This window comes from Calonectris borealis, chromosome 1, assembly GCF_964195595.1.
Source record: "Calonectris borealis chromosome 1, bCalBor7.hap1.2, whole genome shotgun sequence".
NCBI classification, from domain to species: Eukaryota; Metazoa; Chordata; class Aves; order Procellariiformes; family Procellariidae; genus Calonectris; species Calonectris borealis.
Genome location: NC_134312.1, coordinates 153,508,201 through 153,535,042, shown reverse-complemented (window position 1 = coordinate 153,535,042; position 26,842 = coordinate 153,508,201). Strand labels below are relative to the sequence as shown.

Genomic DNA, 26,842 nt, shown 5'->3' with positions numbered 1-26,842 from the left:
GGCTTTACGTGCCCCCTCCGCTCACCCCCAGCCGGGGAGCCGTTGACCGCCGTTACCGGCGGCGGGCACCAGAACACGCGGCTCAGCCGCTCCGCGCGACGCCTGTGTGTGTGCAAAAAGGAGGGGGAGGGGGTGCCGGCGTCGGTGCGCGCATGCCCGCCCTCCCCGCGTGACGTGAGCTGCCGGGGCCGCCCGACGAGATCAAAGCGGGAGCGGCGCGAGCCGGGCTAGGGCCGGGCCGGTACCGGGCGGGTTCGCGCGCGTGAGGGGGAGCGGCGCGGGGGTGGCCCTCCCTCCCCCGCCCGCCCGCCGGATAAAGCCCTGGGCGGCCCGCGTGGGGCGGGTAGAGCGGAGCGGGGGACTGGAGCCGGCCGACTCGGCAGCGGTTGGCGGCGGTTTTCCTCTCCGCCTCCCCTACGCGAAAGTGCTGTGGCGGCGGCGACGGTAGGGGGGCATGAAGGGCCACAAAGCGCCGCGCCGCAGCGGCGGCGGCGAGCACATGGTATAGCCGGGGACGGCGGCGAGCGTCGGGCTGGGCTAACAGCGGTCTGGCGGGGCGAGCGCGGTTCCCTGCATGTGGAAAGTGAGGCGAGCCAGGGAGCCCGGCGGCATCGGCGAGCACCCGGCGGCGCGGTCCTGAGTGCCCGGGCAGCGGCGGCCGCCCGCCCGCCATGGATTGCAGCCTTCTCCGGACCCTCGTGAGCCGATACGTGAGTACCGCCGGCTGGGCCCGTCCCGGCGGGGCCCCGCCAACCCCAGAGCCGCCTCTGAGGAAGCTCTCTCCGGGGCTTCCCCTCACGTCTGCAGCTCGTACCCCAGCGGCTGGGAGAGCCCCCGCCGCCCGGTGAGGCGGAGGGGAAGCTGCGAGGCTGCAAGCAACGGGGAGCCGTGCGAATCTCTGCGGGGTAGCTGCATCGCGCTGTGGCCCCCGGCTCGCAGGAAGGTCTCGGTCAGGGGTTCGGCGGTCCCGTGACTCGCACAGCGGGCAGGGGAGCCTTGGGGGCCGCTGCCCGTCGTTCTCTCTGTGCAGCGGTTGTTAATGGGTTCCCTGCAGCCCTCTCCCAGGATAGCTGGGTGCGGGGCTGTCCTTCGCTAAACCAGAACGGGTTGACCTAAGTTCAAAGCACTGTGATTTACAGTGTGCTGAGAAACGTAGTTATTGGGGCAGATTTTTTTTTCTTCTTCTTTCTCCTTGTTACATTGTTTCCGTCAAGCTGCGTTTTGTGGAGTTGTCCAATTTAAATACACTGACGAATGGTCAGAATAGTCTTAAGGTTTTTAATGCATGGTAAGATTCAAACGGTGTGGTGTACTTCGGGGAAAGAAAGTTGATCTTACTTGTTGGTCAGCATGTTTTCCCTCACCCATACCGTCTGAAAGAGCAAATCAGTAGCGCATTAGAGTGGATTTAAGTGTAGGTTGAGGTGCGTCAGTGAATGCGAATCCGGTTTCATTGACCCCTAACAAATGTTCAGGATAATTGTTTTAGTAAATTGGCGGAATGCCAGTAAGTGCGGGGTTATACAATACAAGGGTTGGGGGCACCAATACCAGGAAACTGCAAACTTCTGCTTTTGGGTGTAGAAGAAATTTTAAAAGGATGAGGAGAGATAATTGAGATTTCCAAATACATATGGCTTTTCCTCCCATGCAGAAAGTACTGTAAGTGAGGAAACTTTCATGCTCTGACCAAGCAAAAGTAAATACACTTAGTTTTGTGCATGTCAAGAGCCATCTCCATATAATACAGACTGAAGTCTTTCTTGTTTAAGTATGAACAAGGAAAAATAGCAGAGGTGAAAAATGACTGGATTTTTTTTTCCTGTTTACAATAGGGTGTTATGTGGGATGAGGTGAGTTCTGAAAGCAGCTATGTGTATATGGATCCTTAGAAAGTGGCCCTGAAGGAAGGAGGAGAATACTCAAAACATAATGAGTTATAAGAGAAGCAGTAGTCTCCATGGATATGCAAAGCTCAGGTGAACTGTGCTGAGCTCTGTTTGGAAGCAGGCAGGATCAGATTGGATGTAGTGATCTGTCAGTACTGATCTAACTGTTGGATTCAGGTTAAATTTTTTTTTTATGTGTTTGTGTGCTCACATCTGGGGCCTGTACAAATAGCACATTCATTGTACACAGAGCATACTGCGGTCTCTCAATCTGCATAAAATTGTTGCTAACCTCTCTTTCAAAGTAGGCTTAAGCATCAAATAGGAAAGAAACAGGCTTGAGAGTAACTGTAGTAGTTATTTTAAAAGATGAAGGTGTATGTGAGAAGGCAGTATGTTGAAAATAAGGCACTGGGGCTTTTAAGTTGTGAACTGTCATCACCCTGCTGCACTGCTTATGAGAGTGCACTTCAAAAGCTAAATCAAACATTATTATATCCCATGTGAGGAAGTGTTCCTATTTCCTAGATCACACTACTTTCTGTATTGTATGTATGCCAATAGGCTATGTCTAGATAATTGTCTAGCTGTTCCAGGCTGCCTTGTGTATTTTCACCTGTTGCTTCTTGTTCTTTTGCATTCCTTCAGTTTCTTAATTTTGAATCCTTTCTTCCAAGGAAAGATTATTTTGAAAAAAGCTGCTGAAAGTAAATTTGTGTTCATCATTTCAGTAAGGCCATTAAGATCTGGCAAGCTGATGCCTGTGTGTGTTGTGTGTTTTCTTTTTTTTTTTTATCTCCATGGTTCAACTGTTTTTGTACAGCTACAGCAGTGAAAAAGAAAATTAATAGTTTGAATGCTGGGCCTGAAACTGACTGCTGTACGTGAGTAGCAGATGCACATGTTAGCAGTATCGCTCCATAGTTGTTCACCCAAGCTCTATACACACCAGCTATGCCTCACAAGTGTAGATATGCTTGCCTCTTTCCAAGCTGCTTTTAATAAGGGAGACAAGGCAGTGACACTTCTGCAGGAGAGTCAGAGAGGATAGGTACATCTTGTGCTTGTATCAAAGTAAGGTCAAGCTTAGTTTAGTTAAAATCTATACAGAAACTATTCAATGATTGAGGTTTGTAGAACTACAAATTTTTGTTCTGCAGGTTGTGTTCTGGACTTGTTTACCTGCAGGTCCTTCCCAGAGCAGGCTGGTCTCTGGATTATCCTGAGAACCCTGGCTGATGCAGGCTGGAGATATTGTTGAGGTAGCTGGAAGCTCTTACCAGTGGTATGGTATGATTTTGGTACATGGTACAACAGTTGCTATGCATTGTACTAATGGAGACTTCTAATAGGATGGTTTCTAAGAGTTCCACGTGATTTGTTTTCTTTCCCCGTGCTATATGTTGTAGGACATGAAGGCATAAGTTAAATACCAGGGTTCTTGTCTTGACTGTGAAAGTCCGCCCATTCCCCTTTCCTTTACTGTTATTGCAGTCACTGTCCTGAAGCAATGCAAAATAGCACATATCTCCAAGGCCCTATGGAAGCATAATGATGACTAGGATCTGTCAGTTCAAGTTGAAGTCAGTTTCCTGGTTAGCATTTTCAAATATTTGTCTGCTGTTTTACCTGCATTGAGTGTCATCTTTATATCTTCCAGGCATTGGAACAGTTCAGCGACATGAGTTGAATAAGATACGTGTTCAGCATGCTAGTCATATTGTAGTTCATATCTCTTCACCAAGAGATGGTGTATAGCTTCTTAGAAGGACAGAGGCAGTGATGTCTTTCTCTTACTAAATTTCTAATTTGACATTCTGTTGTTCTGCTTCTTGATATCCATCCTGCAAATTTATTTTTTTTTTGCTTGTTTTGTTTTCACTTGAGCTTTTATTCCCTTTACCTTACTGCAGCCATACACAATTTATAGGACTGTTGGTAAAGAAAAACTTTCTACATAAAACGTGTTTGTTTCACTGCCGTGCAGTTGACATGAAGTTCAGTGTAGTATTCTAAATGCTTTGTGATCCCTCAAGCTGGAATACAGCAATGTAACTTTTCTTAATTGTGTCTAATAAGATTATTCTATATATTTTACTGCTTCAAACTGTATGAGCTATAGTAGAGGTACCTTTAAGTAATGAAATAGAAACATCTTTATATACAGCTTTTCCACTATGTGGAACCACAGAATCTGATTAACCCTTCTACAACAAGATAAATTTTGACAACTGTATTGTTTAATTTAATTTCCCAAATAATGGAAATAATAGCTGTGTGGTGGTGGTAGTATGAAAATTGTCTTGGGGGATATACTGTTTGTCACATACTCTATTAAAAAATAACCTCTTTTTCTGGATGTTGCTTTTGCATCAGACAAAATGCTTCTCTGTCTTCTCCTTGGATTGTTTGTGCATTCCCCAGAGCATGTGTGCTACCCTGGGGAGGGCAGCCTCACAGCCTGAGAATACAGAATTAGTGTGTACTGTCCTGTAAGTGTCATGCAGAGCTTGCTGTGTGCTCAGTAATGAGAGGAACTTGTTAGCTTAATATTAAGCAGTACACTATTTAGGGAAAAAACAAACATACAGTGATAATTAAAACCGTGTGCATACAAGATTAGCTTCTGTTTTATAGTTAGGTTATTTGGGACACTGTATGGATATCATTAAGCAATGTGTTTTGCCTGCATAACTGCAGTTGCATTAGTTTTCTCTGGTAACTTATTTCTTGCTGATCTTGGAACTTCTGAAGTTCTTCCTCTTTATAGTCAAGAGATGGCTAATAATCTTAAAACAACTCTTGATGACATCTTATCTTTCATAAAATGAACATTTACTTTCCTTAATAAAACATATGCATATGTCTTTTGTATATTCACGATGGCTGTTTATGGTTGAATGTGGATTTGGATATTCCTGAAAATTGTGGATTTGAATATATCTGGGCAATCTAGAAAAAAGGCACTCTTCAGCATATGTTTGTTTGGACACTAAATGGCTGCTAAACATCTTGCAGCCTATGGTGACAGTCTGTTCTGTATTTGTAAGACAGCTGGCCCTCATCAGTAAATGCTCCTGCCCAGGTTGATCGCTTTGGGTTGTACAGTAAATACTACTGGGTCAGAGATCTGTATTACTGAACAGTTTTGACTGTATTATGTAGTATATTTAGAGATCCTGCCACTTTATTGCTTCTCCTCTTTCATGTTCTCCTATTACTTCAGGATTACAAATATGGATGTTAAGTATTTGTTGCCTGTGTAAATATCTGTAAGTGTCTATAGCAGCAGATAAGATGCACTACCAGAAGGAACAGTGATTTATTACAGCTCTGGCCTCTGGGAAGCTTCTGGCCTATTAGTTCTGCAGATATTTCTGAAAAATCTTTTTTTGGGAGGTTGGAATAAATGGGTTTACAAATGGATGCTTTACTTTTAACTTTTATAGATGTGGGTGAACTTTAATCATAGTTTGAGAAGGTGATTGACTAGCCTAATCAGGAAGTTATGTTAGGGGGGTTTTAGCAAGTTCTCTGCTAAATTTCATGGCAGCCTGTGGCTTTTGGTCATCGGTTTAGACAATTTTATTGTTTCTGTTGGCAGTATAATTCTAAAACCTTTTTCTAATTAGATTTCCTAAGTATTTTACTTGTGTATGTGTTCTTAGTAGAAATAAATGAACATTGAGCTTCAGGGTTTTTTCCATTTATCTAGTTTTGATACAGCAAAGGCTGGTAACCTGCTTTGCCCTGAAAGTTGGAGAAATTGTAAGCCTCGGTGCTTTGGAATTATTTGTGTCTAAAATGACAGTGCATTTATCAAGCGTTTCAGATGACCTGCTATTTTTAATCTAAGTTCAGTTAATACATATGAGGGTAATCTTGCATTCTGGTTCTTGCTTTTGCTTGTAGTCATTCATCTCTCTTTGCACCCTGGCAGACTGGTATCAAGCTAGTACTGTCTAAATATTTCCTAGTCAGGGTGCCTGTTAAAATAAACACCGTTTTCTTCCTAGCTGTCACTTATTGTAAGTCAAAAGGTTTGTGGTTTGGTGTGTTGTGTGTTTGTGGGTTGTTTTTTTTTTTTAATTCCAGGGATATAATTTGACAAAATCTTAAACTGTTTAAAATGTCATGTAAATGTGTTTATATACTGACTCTTTGTCTGCAAACTGTCCTGACTGTACAAAAGGTGTTCTCAATAGGGGCTATCCCTATATTCACATGTCAGCAGTTGGTAACTTGCATTTCTAAAGTGCTTGTGTCTATACCTGGTATGTAATGCGTTTTTATTATCTCTTGTGGAAGTCAGTGTGTCACAATGTTTTCTTGAAACCTCACATCTGCTTCGCTGTGGGTACCAGTTCTTTCTGGTGTGGAAGGTGTGACAGAGCGCATCTAACAGCATGGGTAGCTTCTGAATTCCTGTTTCCACAAGCACCATTGCTTTGTTATTCTCCTAACTGCCTTTTTTTTAGGGCGTGTGTGGGAGAGAGAGTCTACATGGTGTGCTGCCTGCATACTTTTCAGCCCGTCATTTAAAGAAGGCAAAGTTTGAAATCTTTACTTACCTCGGAAGTTAATTCTGCTGAACATTGAGTGTGGCTGGCAGGATTTGGCACTTCTGCATATTTAACTAGCTTTTGTGTACTAGAAGTGACTCTTGCTGTGTTCATTCTGGTTTTGTAATGTGCTCTTAAGATTTTTCAGTATAATCCGAGGCTCAAAAAAAATCGTAGATGCTCTCCCTTCCCCCATCATTTGTTTATTGCTGAGGGGCAATAAACATGGAGAATTGCATGGACTTTGTTTTTCCCCACCCCCCACACCATCAGTTAGATAATTTACACAAGAAAAACATTATTTCCTTTTTCTTTTGAGAATAAACAAATGAAAGTAGGACATTGTGTATATAAAGCAGCTCACAGGAAGCCAGAGTAGGTATTACAAGCTGGTTGCTATTGACTACAAAATATTGCTCATCTGCACTCATCAGATGCTCTCTGATAGTAGAAAACATTGCTTTTGGAGCATCTAAATTGTAGAAGTATTTGTGACTTAAAATAGATCAAGAACTTTTAACCTTGCCATTTTTAGCATCAAAAATACTTGTCTCTTCTGAGATGAGAACTGCATAGTTGCTTTTGTCTTTTGATAGCATGTTTCTTTATTTTCTTTTTTTTAAATATTTAATATAGTTCTGCTTTTATGCCTTTTCTAAAGCACCACAGAGTATCAATACTGAAAGCAGGAAGCCTTTTCAAAATCATTTTTGGGAATGGAAGAGGGCAAGGTACAACATAGCACATTTATAGCTTAACATCTCTGATCACCGTTTCTCATTCATTCTTTGCTCCTGTCATACAATAGTAATTGAAACAAGAAAAGTGGCAAGGTGGAATGGGATTTTCTAATGAGTCTGCTTTTTAAATCTGAAACACTTAGAAAACAGTAACTGGGCTGACAGGTAAAATGTTCCACAAATATCATAGCTGGCTACTGTTTGTGCTGTTGAGATGGGGATAATAAACTTGTTTAATCTAACGAGGTTTAAGTGCAACTAGAAAACAGTTGTGTTTTTTGAGAAGCTGCAACCTGATTGATGGTGAGATGCCTCCTCTGTGTCATGTGCAGGTGTGGCAGGGAGAGGAAACCAAGAGAAAACTGTGCCATGGAAAACACTGAGCAGATGTTTTAACACCTGTTATGCAACTGGATTCAACTTTACTGTTTTTTTTTTTTAAACAAAATAGCCTCCCTCTCCTCATGTAAGTCTTTTAGTCAAATTATAGTTTTCCAGAATAATGCTTCTTATTCTACTGGTTTACCATTACACAAAATAATGTAGTATTTCTATCTGTATACTTGTCAAGGGGTATTTCAGTTGAATTTCATCCTGAGCTATGAGGCAGAATGACACTGGAATGCTATTATCTTCTCTGCTGTAATTGCCATGGCAACAGCTGCAGGTAGACAAGGCAAACCAAGGATTCTTTTTCTGTATCATACAGACACCAGTTGTTTTTTTTTATTCCCTCACAGTAATGACTCAGAGAAGCCTGTGGTACAAACATGCTCCGAGTCATCATGAAAAGTGTTGGGTTTTTTTTTTTTTTTCAATTTAACTTTGATTTTAATTTCGTAAGTGTTGAGTATTTGTGATGCTATATTAAAAATGCACTCTTTTGAGGAAGAAAGTGGCAGCCTAGCCTGGATTATTCTAGGAGACTGATGAGATGAGCCAGTAGCTGAGGAGTTTGTTTGGAACATCACAGAAGACCACAGGCTGATAAGGCATGTAAATATCTTTGCGGATCTGGATGTTAATTTCTCTGAGCATTCATCTTTCCTTAGGACAGGGATGAGAGTATTACCCAGCCTCTTCCATAGAGAGAAGTTGTAAGGGTAGTTTAATGCTTTCAGGTAATAAAATTACTATGTCACAGTAAGAAAACTGGGTGTGGACATAAGCCTATAATGACAGTGTCTTAGGGTTGGTTTTTTTCTTGTTATTTAACAGTGTTCTACCCTGCTTCTCCTTCTGCTGCCCCTGATTTCCCCCTTTATTCCTCGATCTGCATACATGCATGTGCATTCTTGTGCAGATGTGTGCACGTGTACTTCCTGAAACTGTATGCACTTCATTTGGCAATGTCAAGACTTACACCAAGATTTACCAGGGATCCAGATGTGTATTGGTATTTTAAAAAAAAAAAAAAGCTTCATACTAGCTCTTCTGGTTACTGAGGTGTACTGTGAAACTCTGTTCTGGGATGCTTGTTCTTATTTATGTTATCATGGTAGTTACTACAAGCATGAAAGCTTAAGAATTTGGAGGTTTCGTAGGTACGCTTTTTCATTTATTCTGCTCTTCCCTGTAGACTAATTTCCCTTTTTGAAATGGGAGACTTCTTAACTTGTTTCCTTCATTAATTATTAAACTCACCTAGATATGGGGTAGGATGAGGGGGGAATAGCGTTTCTTTTTCCTGGTGGCATTGACTAATCTCTTTGCTTAAGTCAAAAGAGGATTTCATCTAACCTAGTTTAAATAGAGGATTAAGGACAATTAGGCTCTTCCTCTACTTCGCCACTAAGATAAGATGTTGTGAAATCCTCTGAAAAGCACATCTGCTGATGCGCCAGTAAAGTTTTGCAAAATTAATGTTAATAATCAGAATAGTTATATGCAGAAAAAGAAACTTTGTGTATGAAGTACTTGTCCGGAGAGAATTGTGTGGATGAACTGGGGAGAGGGAAGGAATTGAACTGTTTACCCAGTAGTTTTTTTGTCTCTAGTGCTTCTAATTTACATTGTGAAGTAGACACGAAGATGAACTGAAATGGATTTCCTGTTAACCTGAATTGCGTTAGCAACTTGCAGATCATGCTTCGCATTTTACATAGCCGTTCACATCTTTTCAAAGTACTATTAACGGGTTGTTAGCACAAATGATTATAACGAAGTACAAACACTAGTATCCATTATCTGTGCTTGTATAACTATTTTATGCTACTTGTAATGAATATTATAAGTGGCGTCTCTTGAGATGGATCTGAATCAGCAGTGGCATTTGATAGCTAACATTAAACTGCTATACTTGTCAGGAGGTCATTGCAACATAAAACCATGAAAAATACTACTATTATAGTATATATGATGTGCATAAGACAGTATAATGATTAATGTGAGGGAAAAAACGGCTGTGTGTATTTTGGAGAAGGTTTGGCTACCAAATCCATCCTGTAAATGATAGAGCTGACTGACTTCGGTGAAGTGTGGATAGTACATTGTGAAGCTACAAAGAAGATAGTTGAATGACGTTTGCCTCTGAGAAATTGCTCTTGCAATCGTAAGTTTATTCCTAGCAGTTGTAGGTAGCTTACTGATAATCATAGTTTCTGTAGTTTTGTTTCCTGCAGAACACTACTCTAGAGAGTTCAGTCTAATCTTATTTTTGGATGGTAATACACCTGAAGAAGGGTGGTCCAGAAAAAGCTGAAGTCTATTTATTTCATCTTGTTCATGAAGTGACTTGGAGTCGAACAAACTGTAACTTCTCAGACTGGCATGAACAGCGTTTCCTGAGTGAGTGGAGTGTTTGGCGCTCGGGTCCCTTCAAGCAGAGTTCTGATCTTCTGTTAAAATACATGTGCTGTCTTTGCCTATGGCTTTGGCTTGACGCTATGCCTTTGCATGCCATCTATCTTCAGATGTTTTAATCCTGGTACCTCTTAGGCTATCATTTTGACTTTAGCTGTATAGATGGGCCTAGTATCAAACTTTACTGGTGAGTCACAGAAATGACATATCAATCACTGGATGAGTTTTGGGTAGAGTATAACAAATGTGGAGGAAACGTTGTTGGGAAAGTTGACATCCTGCTTATTCTGCAATTTTTTTTTTTTCTTAGGGAGGAGACATTTAAATTTTAACTGCCATGAAAGCTCTTAAAAACCAGGCTGCCATTTAATCTTACTATAAAATGTGCCTATGTAGAAACAGACTCTTTCATTATCTGAAATATGATATGTATGAGAGAGGACACTACAAAGGTAGGCTCAAGGCAGTTTATTGACCAGGTCATAACTAAAAGAATTTTTAACTTCTATGCTGATGTTAGCAGAAATATAATGTAAATAAGTTCAGGCTGGACATTTTGCTTTGGTCAAAAAGACTCCTTACACTCTAAGCAGATTTTGATTGATTAATGTTAGTGCTTTTCCATAGTTTAATGCTCAGCATTTTCTCTGTAAACATGGAATGTACTGAAATGCTGTTGTTACTCATTGGTGTTAAATGTGTGTTACAGAGTAGCTGCAACTCCTTTCTAGTGAATTATGTGTAGTTTCCTTTTCTTTGATTTATCAGTGGAATTACATTAAGTGTTGATCTTAAGAGTTATCTTAAAAATCTTTCACATTCTAGCCTCCTGACCACCAGTATGAACTTTGGAAACCTTAACCGTCATAAAAACCTTTTGTTCATCTAGCCTTTAAAAAAAAAAAAAACAACCCAAAGATTTCTCAGGTAACCTCAAATATTACAAACATTGCCAAGTTAATGTTTAAAATCCAATATATAGATTTTAAAATGTCTTATACTGTCTCATTTTTAAGAATGGTTAGTATTTCTATCCTTTTGTACCAGATTTTCAACCAATTCCTGATTACCTTAAACTAAAGCAGTTTTAGGGGCTCTAAACAAATCCACTCTTTCTGATTGACTTTAAGCTCTTTGCAGGAATGTATATCCTCTGTACAATAGATATATATTCACTTTAATATATGACTGATCTGTAATATCTTAGTGGGGAGTATGGGGGCAGGTGGGTTAAAGCTGAGATAAGAATTTTGTTTAATGACAGTCATTGAGCACAACCACAAAATTCTTTCACCTTCTAAAATTAAAAAAACCCAACCAAACAAATAAAAAAAAACCCCAAACTAACCCACGGGTTTATCATAACTTTATCTGTGAATGCTGGAGTATTGTTAATCTCTTAAATAGTGTTAACTGACTGTTTACTATTTACAGTTGTCAGGTGACCAGATGGCCTAATTTGGTAGGAGATGCTTGTGTATTGGCACTGGGAGGAAAGAAATGAAGGGAGAATGAAAAAAGCTCTGTCCTCAGCCCTGAACTGCATGATCACTTTAACATGATCCATGAATATGTTAACTTCTTGATGCTGTAAGTTTTTGTCTGACATAAGGAGGTTAAACTTCAATACTTAATGGCTGTAATGACATAGAAGCAATAGGAAAGCTTCACATGCTTTTGTGAAGCAGTGGACAGTGAACACGGACAGGTATGAACACAGATTTATAAAGGGCAATCTGGATTGTGGTTTTGCATCTTCTGTCTCTTTCAGCCCAGGAAGTCTCAAATTTGAAAGGCTTATCTCTTTTTCTTAAAGGAAGGTTCTTAAGCCTCTGACTTCCTTCCTAAGAAGTGAAAAGGTTACCCTGAGCATTTTTACTCTGTAATGGTATCTGCTGTAACTTGTTCAAAGAGCTTTTATGTCAGCATATATATAAAATAAGTTTTTAAAAAATTATATTAAAAAAAACGACTTGAGGCTAGATTTCTGCTGGGCATGTAGAATTAAAATATCAGTATTCCTTTGCTATTTTCCTGCCTATAACAAATTGTAAGGTATTTTAAACTGAAAATAATGATGCTTTTACATATGCATTTGCTTTTTTGCATGTTAAAAATGATGACAAAAGCCAAACAAAGTTTGGTTGAGTCATGGTTGTACTTGAGTCATTAAATGAGAACTGCAAATTCTTCCAAACCTTTAAGGCTAATAAGACTGTAGCATTGGTTTTTCTTCTTGCCTTCTCCCTCTACTCCCAGTCAGACCACTTAATTAGGCTTGTAATGACTTCTTTTTGCTGCAGAATAGCGGCGGCTTGGTTATGTGGCTTTTAGCTGATCTTTGAAGAGTATTATGATGAGGGGTGAAAAGTGCCACTGCACTCTTCACTGTCAAATTCATATCTGCGTCTTGGAGATGTGCGGGGGAAAAGCAGAAATGTGGTCTTTACAGCCCCCAGTCTCGAGCATAGGGAGCTTCCTGCCTGGTGCTGGGTGTTTAGATCAGCACAGGAGTGGAAAAGCATGTTTGTGCCGCTGCTGCTGGCTGCAGGCAGCCGCATCATGTCACTTCTTCCTTAAACTGATTAAAGGTGTGATCCGGACTTCTCTTCAGTTTCTCGTAGTATGTAGAAAAGACCAAAGCAGAAATGTTAAGCAGGCTGATGCAGCAGCATATAGCTCTTGTAATCTTGTAAGAGCTGTCAGAAGGGACTCTGGCGGTGGAGACAGGTTTGCTCTTTCTTTTCCCTTCTCTTTTGGATGTGCTGTTGGCTTGTTGACAGAGACATCTGTTTTACTTCACTCCCAGTGCCAAACTCGGAGTGCCAGTCATCGGGCAATGAATATATGTGGGTGCATTCCTAAAAAGGAATGCTCTGAGTTTGAAGCTGAAATGGGTGAAGTAGTAGCAAGTTTCACTGTGAGGGAAAGTGCTGCTGAGTGCCGAGGTTCTAGATAGTGCTTCTAACATCCCAGAGCAATGACTGATGAGTCAGGGCTGATTTGACAAGTGGCTGACATCCATGGAACACTGGCTTGTTTTGTGGGTAGCATCTGGCATCAGAAAAGGAGTAATTGGGGGAGGGGTGGGAGTTAACACTTTATATAAATGTCAGGAAGCCTTAAGATTTATGGAATGAGGAGAAGCATTTGGGGGACTACATACTGTGGGGAATGTTACTTAAAAACAAACCAACCAACCAGGAAATAACTCCAGCCTTTCCTCCCTAAACTAACCCTGTGATGTGCACTCTTGTAGCACTCGCATGTCGTATGGCTTGACCTTCCCAAAGTTCTAAGTGCAATCGAAGCATAATGACTTGAGGGAAAATGGAACAGCCATTATATGCTTAGCATTTCCTCCCATGTGTATATTAAAACATGTTTTATTGAAATAAGGATGCTAGCTGGCACAGGAATCCTTTGTTAAGATTGTGAAAGCCCGTAGCACCTTTAACCCTTTCACAGGCAACTGTGGGAGACTGGTAAAGGAAGGTTTCTCCGGTTTGGTGTGAAGGCCAGTGTCAAATGCTTAAAAACCAAGGTTTTCTCTGCATGAAGACAAGGTGTACATGATCTGTTTCACTAAGGATATTTAGAATTAACTTGTTCTGAAAATAATTATTTAAACTTGGGATTTCTAAAACGGGCAACAAAACATTTATTAATGTCAGACTAGGCTGAAAATTCTTCATGCTTTTTAACTCTTTCCATAAAAAGTGACCAGATGATCTGGAGAGATATCCTTCTAACCTGCATTACTCTGATTCTAAAATAAGAACTGTTGACTTCTGTTTAATGTTAATTTAAAGGAGAAAATACTCTCTTGCCTCTTTTGCAGTCATCTTTTCATCTCTGAGCAGATGGTAATAATAAGATATCCTAGTTTAAAACAGGCTCTGTGAATAAAGCTGCATATCATCTTAAATATGCAATATTAATATTTAAATATCTGATAACCTGCAGACTCCGCAGGTTATTATTCTGAGCAGTAATTATACCGCTTGGTGCATTTGTTCATTCATGCTTTAAGATTGCCATAATAAGAGGTTCACAGCAACTTCCCTGTGTACATCTGCTCAGTAAAAACTACTGTAGGCGGAGCTGAGGCTTTAATAGCTGTGGACCTGACCAGGTTAAAGTACTTCTCCTGGTTCCTGTTGTTCCAGTTAAAGAAAAGTTATTGCAGTCAGCCTATACCCAGTTACGGATCATCACTCCCTACTGGCTTTAATTGCTCGTGTGGCTATTCCGAAACCTTTTTCCATTTTTTAAAAAAAAAGAGGGGGTCTTCTCAAACTGCTGAGTAATGTGTTAAGCTTGACTGATTCATATTCCTTAATTCAGATATTCATAATACCTGAGGAAGCCCTAACTTTTTTGAAAGAGGATGGTAGTGAGTAGCTAGGTGGGTAGGGAGCTGTGGATGGGGAACTCTTCTCCTAGAGCCTAAAGAGGCTACATGCCTATAACTTAATTTGAAAGCTGCTGATGTGTAAGTGTGACCTGAGAGACTGGAAAAGAAAAGCTACTAGACTTCAGTTAGTAACAAAAAGTGTGAAAATGCTTGTGCCCTTGAGAGTTAAGCTGGCCAGTCTCAGCTTTCACGACAAGATAGTTGTGTCACCATGGAGCGCTGACTGTGGGTGCATGTGCTCTTGAGAAGTTATTCTGGAGCTGCATGTAGGTGTTGAAACTACACGTGTGTTCAGTTTGGGGAGTGTGGGAATGAGAGAAAGAAGATAGAAAATAGCATCAGCTCTGGATGTCTGTATAAACAGACATATATTCAATGCCATTACCATAAAAAAAAATTGGATCACGATAATGGGCTGTAAGCTGTTCTTGAAGGACTTCTTACTGGGTTAAGAGCTGACAAGAGTTCTGGAAAGGTTCTGAGGCCTTGTCGTGGTTTAACTCCAGCCAGCAAATAAACCCCACACAGCCGCTCGCTCACCCCCCCCTCCGGTGGGATGGGGGAGAGAATCGGGAGGGCACAAGTAGGAAAGCTCCCGGGTTGAGATAAAAACAGTTTAATAATTGAAATAAAACGAAGTAGAACAGTAATAATAACAATGAGAACAACAACAATAACAGAATATACGAAGCAGGCGATGCACAAGGCAACTGCTCCCCGACCGCGTGTCGCCGACCTGGTTTTTATACTGAGCATGATGTCACATGGTATAGAATAGCCCATTGGCCAGCTGGGTCCACCACCCTGGCTGTGCTCCCCCTCCCGGTGCAAGCACCACCCAGCAACAGCCAAAGCATCAATGGGCCATCAACGCTCCTTTCACACCAAACCCAAAACACAGCACCCCCCCCAAAGCTACTGGGAAGAAAGTTAACTCTGTCCCAGCCGGAACCAGGACAGACCTTAAGTTGTGAAAAAGGTGTTGAAGATTATTTGACTGTTTGGAAGGAAAGTATGGAAGTAAAACCCCCTTGATCTCAGTGTACCTGACATGTTTTCTTAAAATAGTTTGGGGTGTGTTAATGCCATGGGTTTCTATCTCTGTTTTAAAATAGAAGAGAGAGAAGGAAGGTGAAAGAATATTCCACAGAAGAGAGGGAGTCCTTGGCTGAAAGAGAAGCTTGAACACTTGGTATCACGTGCTTGAAGTCATGTGTTGCAATGTGTCCTTCTGTGGTTTCTGAGCTGGTGGCTGAGGGAGAACAAGCTATAAATACTTCTCTGTTCTCCACTTATGTGGTCAGTTGAAGCTTGCTGGAACTTTTATTTAGAACTTGACCACTAAATTGGCAAATTAGGCCAGCTTTCCTGCTTCTGATTGGAGTTTGCTCTTTAAAAAAAAAAAAGGTAAAGTGAATCTACCAGCTTAAGTGGTTTAAATCGTGGGATGCACTCTTAAAAGATGCAGGTTCTAAAAGAGGATATGGAAGCTTTGACAGACTACTGCGGGAGGAAGATTTTTCTTTATCTTTTCGAAGACGACTTCTGAGGGATCAATGATACTCGTTCTATACTGGGCTCAGCCTTTACATCCATTTACATAAAACAACCCAGCTGTTGCTTTTCACTAAAAATGTTTATTTTAGCAATCAGCAAATGTGTTAAAACATCTGGTCTTACCTTGCACAGTTTGTGGGTGTGCAGTCTGATTGCAGCAGCCCTTTAAAACAATGGAAACATTCCTGAAAAGGCTTAAAATCTGAGCCTGGGCTCTAGCTATAATCGATACCAGAAAGTATACAACTCTTGGTCTGGATGGTATCTCACAGCCTCACATGGCTTGCTAAAGCACTGTTTGTTTGGCGTTGCTTCCAATGCAGGTGATTCAGGATGCTCTGTTCTTCCGCGCACTATCTCAGAATAATTAGTACTAGTCTTTAAGCCCAGATGCATCCTATTCCAGTGTCTCAGTTTCCCTTTAGTGCCCCCTCAGCTAATCTTGCTATAGTTCCTGTCTCTTCTGAAAAGCCCTTCTTATAGGTCTCTTTCTGCTCAGGTCTCCTGGTTCATTTTTCCACAGTTATCCTCCTTGAGCCTGTATTCTTAGGCCAATAGGGTGTCTGCAGTTCTTTTCCCTAGCTTGTCTATCTTCTCATATGCATCCCTTTTGAGAAGTTACAGGAAATGGCATAGTGAACTCCAAATGAGTTCTCCTAGCCTAACAGAAATTGCCTCCGTCTTTCCCAACAGTCTGATCTGTGTCATCTGATCCCCAGCTGAGCCAAATCAGCTGTTGCTGTGTGCTGGGCCTTATGCAGGAGGGATAAATTGACCCTCACTTCCTTTGGAGATCTAACTGCCTTTGGTGCTTGGAAAACTACAGCCAACAAAATGTGCTTTTGTTATCTCCCTCAAACTGAGCTGAAGCATATGATTGAAAGGATTGTGCCATACTAGGTCACTAAATATATTTTTGCATGACTCTCATACTAAAAAGAAAAACACAGTGTTAGCCATCTCCAGTAATGATGGGAGTACCTTCTTTTGGTGGACATCAGTGCCAAAATTTATTTTAGTACCTTCTCAAATCATTAGTACAGAAAACAGTGCAGCTGTCTTGGCAGGCTGTGCTAGGAAGAAGTACAGTTCCTAATTTAGTGGGTGTCTGTCTGATTGATGCATTTGAAAGTGGCAATTCAGACTAGCAGTAAAAGAGGATTAAAAGCTGGTGCTGAGCACAGTAGCGATTAGCTTACGGTAGCTCAGGGCTACTTCATTCTTTACAATGTGGAAATGTTAGTGTGTTCACTCTCTGCTCTGAGAAATGGATTGCGGAATGGTCAGTGTTGCAGCCTGATTGCTTGTTGCTAGGAAAGGGGTTAGAAAATAAAGGCATCTTTTGAAATAGGTGCCTTGCTGTCCTGAGACTGAAGGCCCTGAAACTTTGGTCTGGCCTACTAGCCAGAAAGCAAGCTTTGTACCTGGGAGAATCACCTGAAAACATTCCCAGCCAGCATTATTTTGGTCTTGTCCAGGTCTGTTTTGGAAGATTTTTGTTTATCTAAATAATGATCTGATGCTTAGGTTGGAAAGTTTTTGTGAGGGCACTAGGTGCTACTGCTTCACTTCAAACAAAATTTAAAATCTGGAAGCTCGTTATTACAAGCACTGCTTTGCAGGAGATTGTGATACTTTATATTGTCTTCTGACAGTTTTGTATAGAGAGCAAGTGGCTGAGGGAAGCATGTTCCTTTGGCCTCTTACTGGAGACTCACTTGAAAAAATCATTGCATTACGGTGTGTGCTGAGTCCTGCCAGAAACCAGCAATTGTGGTGGTTATTGCTGCAGTGTAAACTGTAGCTCTGTCGATTGGGATATGCAGTTGTGCTTTTAAATCTGAAAGTTGCGATGGGATTGCTAGGTCTCGTAATTGTGCTGTGTGCCCGTTGCTTTGAGATATGGTTATATGACTGCTGCCAGTACTGCTATGTAAAAGCTTGGTGAAACAGTCTAAGCCGATAGATTTAACATAATGTTGAAGCTTTCCTTTGGTGACGGGGGATGGGATACTGAAGGCAGTGTGTTACTTTAAGGCCCCTGCATTCTGCATCATCTTATGGGTTGTCTTGTGGATGTTAAACTCCTAGTTACATTTGTTAGGTTTACTTTTCTGAAGGTAGAAATGTTGCTGGCAGAGGGGGATAGATATACTTTTATTGCATACATGAAGTTGGTAAACACTTGTGACCTTTCTAAGTTTATAACATACACTGATGGAAAGCTGTATGAGGAAACCAGTTGATTGTCTTTTTGCTTCACTAGAAATGTTTTTACTTAATTTTTTTCAGGTAGTGATGAATGTCCATTTTTGTGGAAAACTACTTGATGCATGTTGACCTTAAAGCACGTTGACCTTAAAGCAAAGGGTTAAGCTGTCTTGTGTGGCTGCTTTTTGTCCTGGAAAGAATCAGCAGTGAAAGTTAGGCTGTCAGCTTTATTTGCATTTCCCAGCTATTGTCTGCTTGCCAGCATCTTTTAAATGTTTTAAATGTAGCTTTTGTATTTTTCTAATGCATAACATTTGTATGCAGTGTTTCTTGTGATGATGCCAGAACAGCCATATAGTAAATATTTAATAAGAGTAGTAAAGATTTCTTGTTCTCAATGGGCTGAAGTCCTGATCTAAAGGAAATAAAATTGCCATTCTAAATTATTTATGAAATGCTGCACATAAGGAGATTGGGTTTGTTTGGTTTATGATACATAGATGGCAAGACTAATGGTCTCAGTTTAGTTAAGACATGAATGGTGTAGGTGGGTTTTAAGTGTGATAACAATCTAAGTAATCACACTTCTATGGCTGAGGGTGATGTATCTTCATCCAAGATGGTATCTGTAGTAAAGTTGGGTGTTGGAAATTCTCCTGTTGCTCTATACTTCAGTTGATTCAATTTTAGGAAAGCTTGCTTTGTAATCCTTTTTCTGAAAAGCATGAACTGTTTGCTTGAAAGTCTTAACAATGGAACTGTTTTTTTTTTTTAAATTTATTTTTTGAGATGGTAGACATGGCTATCAACTCTCATGGGAACATGAATTTCTCTTGTGACTTACTAGTATTTAAAGATGACAATTATTGGTATAACTACAACTTCAGTGGAAGGGGAAAGCACGTGAAGCAGGTGTGGTTGACGCTTTGAGCGTGGAACTGAACATGTGAAAAGTACCCTTTCCTCTTTGTTCAAATGCAAAAGGAATGTATGCAGACTTGTTGAGACTAGGGAAGGAGTGAACAGAAATAGTAAGGTGTATAAGGTAAAGGAGACCAAAGTTGTTACAGGAGAAAAAAAAGTGTAGGTACCCCTCTGTCCTGAGACACAAAGCTTGAAGCACAAGCCCTTGGATGTTTAATTGGTTGAGACACCCGGTACCTGGCCCCTCTCCCCTTCCTCACTATTACTGTTCCATTTCTGTTGCTTGGAATGAAGAGTGACAAAACTGAGGAGAAATGTGAAGACTCCTCAGGAAGGTAGAAGCTTACCTGCTTCTCACAGCAAGGGCCAGCCATTTGAAGAGGTAGCTGTCTGCTGAGAATGTGCTTCCTTTCAGCATTACCATTTTCATAAGCGTTTGTTTTTGGTTTTTTTGGTGTTTTCTTCCTTTTTTTTTTTCTTCTGCAGACCGCAGCTCTCTTCAGGGATAATAAATCTTTATTTCAAAACTGAGTCTGTGCTAGTGGTGGGAGACGTGTACTGAGATGGCCTTTACCCAACTCACTGTAGGCTTTTAAATGTAATCTTGGTCTGGTGAGAAGCCACTGTAGTTTTTAGAGCATAAAAAAAGAGAATGAGCAAGATTGCCTGGCAAACAAATAAGGACTGTGCCTGAGAGGAATAATCCTTTCTTAAGTAAAAAGCTTAAACATGCTTGCTTTCATGCCTCAATTCTGCAGTTTACTTTTGATGTTGGGATTTACTTTTATGTACTAGTATTAATTTCCTGTTGTGGTTTAACCCCAGCCTGCAACTAAGCACCATGCAGCCGCTCGCTCAACCTCCTCCGCTGGTGGGATGGGGGAGAGAATCGGAAGGGCAGAAGTAAGAAAACTCATGGGTTGAGATAACAACAGTTTAATACTTGAAATAAAATAAAAATAATAATAAAAAAAATAATAATAAATTGTAATGAAGAGGGAAACAGAGAGAGAGGAACAAAACCCAGGAAAAACAAGTGATGCAGTTGCTCACCACCTGCCGATGGATGCCCAGCCAGTCCCCAAGCAGTGATCGCTGCCCCCTGGCTGACTGCCCCCAGTTTATATACTGAGCATGATGTCATATGGTATAGAATATCCCTTTGGTCAGTTTGGGTCAGCTGTCCTGGCTGTGCCCCCTCCCAGCTTCTTGTGCACCTGGCAGAGCATGGGAAGCTGAAAAGTCTTTGACTTAGTGTAAGCACTAGTTAACACACTGATGTCTCAGTTGTTGCTATCAACATTGTTCTTGTACTAAATCCAAAACACAGCACTATACGAGCTACTAGGAAGAAACCCAGACATTTTCTTTCTTGCTTATTATGCTCCAAACAAGAATATAAGTTGCCTTTTATAAGTTTGAGGGTGTCTGGAGTGAAAGCACATTATTCTCTTTAAAAATACATGAATGTGTCTAGCAACTTCTAACATAAATTATCCAAATTCACTTTTTTGCAAATGGGGGATGACAGATCCAAAGTACACCCATGGAAGTTAAGCTCCATAAAAATGAAGGTCCTGCTTTATATTGCATCTCAGTGGGATTGCAGTACTGTCTTTGTTTTCCTTTAAATAAATGCATTCTAAAGCCATTAGAGTGTGTGTATATATCTGGCTGTTTGTTTTCCACTTCTGTAGAAGTAAGCTTTCAAAACAGTAGTTCAAGGCACAGACATTGTATAATACCACCTCTGAAAATGCTGGTAGTTACTGTGTTTTATGAGCCTGTTATATTCTGTTTTAGGTAAGACAGGAAGATAAAATCCTTGCTATTGAGTTTTGGTTTTTTTTTTTTTACATTTTAGAGTATAACCTTGTCTTAATAAATACACACGAATACTATGGAATATGTTACAACAACATTAAAAAGGTTTTTGTGTTTTCTTTTTTTATTAGTCATTAGGTTTGTCTTAAACGTACTGTGGTTTGCTTCAGATTGTGGTGGTGGGGTGTATTTAAGTGGTGGACATTATTAGATGCAAGAAACATGATGAAATCGAACTCACCTTTTTCATGGTGATAATCCTTCAATAGAAGAGGCATGAAAGCAACTTTTGCCAGTGGTATGCAGTCTTTCTGCCGACTCTGGATGTTTCTTGGGGGACTGAAATAGAGCTTGCTAGTTAACTTTCTAGCGGTTGTTGTGCATGCCATATCCTTAATGAAAGACATGATAGCAGATGTGTGCATGTTAATATTGCTGGACCTGGAAAAAGTTACAGGACTTACTTTTTTGTGTTTTGAAACATCCCATGGAATAGACTTGACAATTTATTTTGAGCTGTCTCTTTTTGGGGGAATAAAGATATAACTGTATACTGTGTGTGTATGTATGTGTATACACACATATACATATAAAACTATTTTTGTGGAAACAAATTGCGTGCTGTAGATACCAAGGATATAGATGTTCAGAGAAGGAAACGAAATGTGACCAAAGAGATGCATCATAGTTCCAAGTCTCCATATTCCTCCTCTGAGTAGCCCTTCCCGTCTTCCTTATTTGAATGCACCAATTCTTGTGCTTCTGAAATAATTTGTCTTTCTGCCAAATAACAAAATGTGTTTGGTTTTGTTTTGTGTGCGGTTTTTTTAATGATACCTCCCATGTCTACTGCAGAAAAAGCAAATGGCTTAACAAAACAAACAGCCAATTTCTGATTCGTGTCTGGTTGAATCCACACTTGGGTTTTCCTGCCTCTGTGTCTGAGCTTCTGAGAAACCTGTTTCTTTTCCTGGGTTTCATGCTCAAGAGGCTTTTATAAGCAAATGTTTGCAGTTCTCTGCTGTCCTTTCCTGTCTGCATTTTGAGACCTCCTTCTAGAAATTCTTTTAGCATGCTCTGCTATTAGTTTGCTCTTTTATAGGAAGGCTCATTATTTTCTCCAGGTTGGAGGAAAATCCTGTATCTTATGTAGGAGCCTTCCTGTCCAGGGCTGCCTTCAAAGCCTGTTTACCATTAGGTAAGCTAACCGCAGAATTGATCTGACTTCAGCTCTGAAGTGGTCAGCACTCTCTTTGTCAGGTTTGAGTTTTAACCTTGAGCATACTTGTGATTCTTTGAAGTGCTAAAATGGAGTTGCTTGTAGGGAATGGAGTCTTGAAACTCTCTCATAAGATTGATCCAAACATAAATTCCAGCAGTTTTACTCTGTTTATATGCAGAGTAACTTCAGAATATGCTCCTCTTTTAGTGGAGCTTTTCTTTTCTTTTTTTTTTTTTGTAAGGAGACTGATGTAAGAAAGGAACATTGAAATAAAGTACTGTTCTTGCTATGTTTAACTCCTTGAAATAAGGAGAGAGAAAAATAAGGGGGGAAAATGACTAGCTTAGATCACTTTCTGATTAAAAAAGCATCCTAGAGAGAGGGTGATGAAGCAGACTCTTCCAAAACGGTTAATGATCAACAAGCTATGCTTTCAGTAGAAAGACAAGCTAGAAACAGGTTGTCTATTGAGTAAATGCTTTTCTTGTAGAAGGTCTTAATATTCTTGAATATTTTTGGTTATTTAGTTGCAGGTGCATGCAGACTTTTATGTTGTCCTTGAACACTCTCCATGCTTTCAGTAGTCTAATGTGGCTGCGGGTCTTGCACTTTTCCAATTCTGATATAATAAAAGCAATTTTCATGGAAAAGTGGTAGGCTAGTGAAGAGCTGCAGTTTGGTGTGGAAGAGAAGCAGGGAGAGAGTGAAACTTTAAAAGTGATATAAAATAGTCAATTGTTTATCAGGGCATATCATGTTGTGGACTGGGACTTTAATTTCAACTATTTAAAATGTTTGAAGAATTAAACACTTGTCAGTGTTAATCAGTTTAAGTGTAAACTTAAAAATTAAAGCCAAGAGAATGCCTAGACCCAGTTCCACAGGTTGTTTGTTAGAACACTTATTGAAAGATGCTGTTCCCTGCACGAAGAGAACTCTTTCTGATATCTAGGAATCTGGGAGGTATCACGAGTCAAGAAGTGTGAGAAACTAAGAGAAGTATGTATTGTTTTTCTGTTTTTTTCTGCAGAAGTCCCTGAAGGCTTCTGTTGCAGCACAGTTTGTTTGAAAGATGCCTCCCTGATGAATACACTGTAAAGTATGTTTTGTTCTCTTGATTAGCAATATTACTGTGTACCGCAGTGCTAACATTAGACTCATCTGCTACTACAGAGATATTGATAAAAGCCTAATCAGTAGAGGCAACTGCTCAGATATAATGACTCTTTCCTACAGTGCCATATTTATAATATTGATGACCTAGAGTAATGTGACTCTTGGTCTGATATTGCTACAGTAGAGGTGGAAATAAATGGAGAAAGAAGAAGGTGTTGCCTGCATAAAGAATTAGAAAATATTTTCTAAAATCAATGTAAGGTTTCCTCCTCTTTGTATTTTCTGAATCTGGTGGTATTGCATACTAACATGCCAATATACTCAAGTATGATTAAGTAAATTGTTTCAACTTAGAACGAAGCTTTGTTCATTTTCTTGGCAGTTACTGCCCTCTATTCAGTATTGCACTCTTCAAAAAGTTGTGTTTTAATCTTGGAGGATAAATCCCTCACAATGTGATGGTACATGTAGATGTTACCCTACTTCTATGTATTAAAAAAGAAAAAAATCCCTTTTTACATTAGAGGCACATCCTGAAATATCTCTACAGTAATCTCTACTCCTTATGTGTGCATGTTGGAAGCTTTTATGTTGTAATGCATTCTGTAAGCTGCTGTTGCGCATTGTGGATAAGTAACTTCATTCTCTCCATTACTGGCACAGCTTTCTAATGTTTTATGGAATGGCCTTCACTTTCTGTGTTCTCCAGCAGTGATACTGTCTGTGAAGCACTCTTTCTTCTAACTAGTATTATACACTATCTGAGTCTGCTTCAAGGGAAAAGCGTTGCTCTCATTTCTGCAGTCATCAGGCCTGTTACTGAGAAAGTGGAGCTTGATAAGTGTCTCCCAGTGGCAAGTAAACATTTGCTCATTGAAATTTTTGTTTTCGTATCTGACTTGTTCTTGAATTTTTTTTTTTTGTTAGCTAAAACAACCCTAAACCACCAAAAATGAAAGAAGGGCACTCAGTGGGGTCTGGCATGCGGTTTAGACTTCTCAAGAACAAGTTTAAGCCCTTGAGAGTCAATGGCAAAAGCAAAAATTGAGGTATCAGATCAGGTCATCTGAGCATCTTAAAGCTGAAAATGGCATACATCTGTTAGTTTTACATTCGCAAGAAAACCTGGTGAATAGGATGGCTAAAAAATCAAACTGTTAGACATTTAGTTAGCAATGATGAAGCAAGTAGTTTTGTTATAAAACAAGATTATTAATCTTCAGTTTGGTGTCCTGGTTGTGTCACAGTTTGTGGACTGAATTGTAAGAAGGTAGCTATTCATATGCCTGGTTCTCAGAAGGATAAGCCATCATATATACAATTACTATCAGATGAATTAAAGTTTTTTAGAAACAAACAAAAAGACACACATACACACACACACACCTCCCAATACAGTCCAATATGTAACTCATTTAATACATTCAAGAATTCTTGTAATTTTGACCTTGGGAGATTAGTTAGGTCAGTACTGGGCATGCTTGAAAACTTCCCAAGGAATTAAGTGCTAGTGAATTGCTGTCTGTTTCCAGATCTGGGTGAGCTGGACAGGTTTATTTCACACGCAATGCGAAAGCTGAGTTCTAGACAGGATAAGCAACTTGGCTGGGGTCCCTCAGACGTAGTGGCAACAGTGAAAACTAGAATTCACCTAGTGAATGCTCTCAATAGACTGGGCTTTCTGATAAAACTGATCAAGTAAAATGAAGGTTTTAATCTTTCAGCACCATCTCTTCTGCAGGGTGCCAGCAGCTGCTCTGTCCATGGACAGGACTGGCAGAAGTGGCCTTTTGTGCTGCAAGGTGGGTGAAGCAGTAATGGCAGTGAAAGCACTGTGGAGTTATTTGCCTGCTATCACTTTCTCCCTATCTGATTTCTATTTAATCATTAGCCAGGCGTTAGCACTGAGAAGTCTGTACTTTGAAGACAAGTTAAGAGACATCTGTCTAATGTTTTAAAATGATTCTTAACCTGTGTTCAAGCTGAGATTTCAGATCAGCTGCAAGTAACTTAATTTTTCCTGTTTACCACTGTTGCTTACTTTAAAAGGAGCAGGTGAATTATACAGCTCAAGCTTAGGAAGCCTAGTTTTGAATCACAAGGTTTGAAAAGATAAATGATGTGATACTCTAATTGCTTATTGCACTTGCATCAATGTGTCAAAACTACTACACCATTCTAATCTCCTGGAGCTTTCAAGTTAAGTATTCAAAGGTGAACAAAGTGCTAGCTTATGCAATTCAACGCTTGTCTGTGCACCCACAGAGGAGCGCAGAGAGACAATGGTAGTTGGAGGTGCCTGAATAGTACCTTGCCTGGCTATGTTTGGAGGCCCGTCCCAGGAGGCATCAGCCCCTCAGAGGCCCATCTCCACAAGCCAATGGAGGAGCACAGAGGTGAAATAGTGGGCAGGGAGAACCAAATTAAGGACTCGGAGGAAAGGAAAACCTTGTCCAGGCCCTTCCCAGGAGACCCTCAGCCCTAGTGTCAGACCCAGCAAGATGGGTCACTGCCTGAGCACCTTTTGGGCTGAGAGGGGAAAAGACCACTTCAGGATAGCAGAGGACTTGCTATGGGATGTTTAGGGGACGAACCAAAGGCAGGCAAGGGAGGGATCTAGGTCATTTGGGGGAGGAACAAGTGTGGGGAACATAAAGGCATAAGGGGATAAAAAAGGCTGGTTGCATGTAAACAGAGTGCTTATGGTTATCTGTCCGTGCCCTTCACCTGCTCAGTGCAGCCTGTCCTGTCTCTGTGTTAAATTACTCTCTCTTTTTTCCTGGGTGTGTGTGATGGAGGTCTGAGTGCAGCGACTGGAGTGGGATCATGGGGGGAAGGGCCCGTGTGCCTGTGGTGCCAGCAACTGCAGACGCTGCAGTGAGAGGATGTAGGTGCCAGCAACCGGAGTGGACCTTGGGTCACAGGGGCCCTTGTGTCTGTGGTGCCGGTAGCTGCAGGGAGTGTGGGTGTGCCAGTGAGTGTGCGAGCACTAGCAAAGATCAAGCCTGGAAGACAGGTGCTGCTTTGTGTCTCTAAGGGTGAGACCATGGGAGGGGCTTGCTATTGGTGGGACCAGGGGAGTCCCACCAACTGCCAGAGACTTGGTGTGGTCAGAGGGTCTCTAGGAGTGAGACTTACACGTGTGTGTTTGTCTCTAAGGGGGAGACCATGGGGGTTTCCAGCCAGCTGTGCGTGCGGGTGCATGGGACACAGTCTGTACCAGCAACTGGAGCTGGGGGCTTGGGGGCTCTTATATCCAGGTGGCAGCAGCTGGAGAGACTGTGATCCTGGGGCTAGCTACTGGGCAGACTGCTGGAGGGATCTGCATTGTACATATGTATAGATACATCCTCACTAGTGGACCTCCATCTTGCTTAGGCTGGAGAGGGGAGCAGGATGAGGCTGTGGTGCTGCCTGCGTGTGTTCGAGCACTCAGCGTGTTGATCTCTGGCCACCGATGGTATGTCAGTATGTACATGTGTTGCGTGTGTGCCAACAGGGAGTGCAAGCTGAGCCTTCCTCCAGGTTAACCTGGGGATTTAGAGCTGCAGCACCCTCTCCTCTGTTGAGCTGCTGGA

General features: G+C 40.9%; 1 protein-coding gene across 1 annotated transcript in view; it reads left to right on the top strand.

The window, feature by feature from the left end:
* Positions 1–345: 345 nt before the first annotated feature.
* Positions 346–26,842, top strand: part of ATP11A (ATPase phospholipid transporting 11A) — a 131,179-nt gene continuing 104,682 nt past the window's right edge. Inside the window, exon 1 of the mRNA XM_075137056.1 lies at positions 346–710. Within this exon, the coding sequence (XP_074993157.1) occupies positions 672–710 (39 nt within the window). The 5' untranslated portion in view covers positions 346–671. The remainder of the gene's footprint in view (positions 711–26,842) is intronic.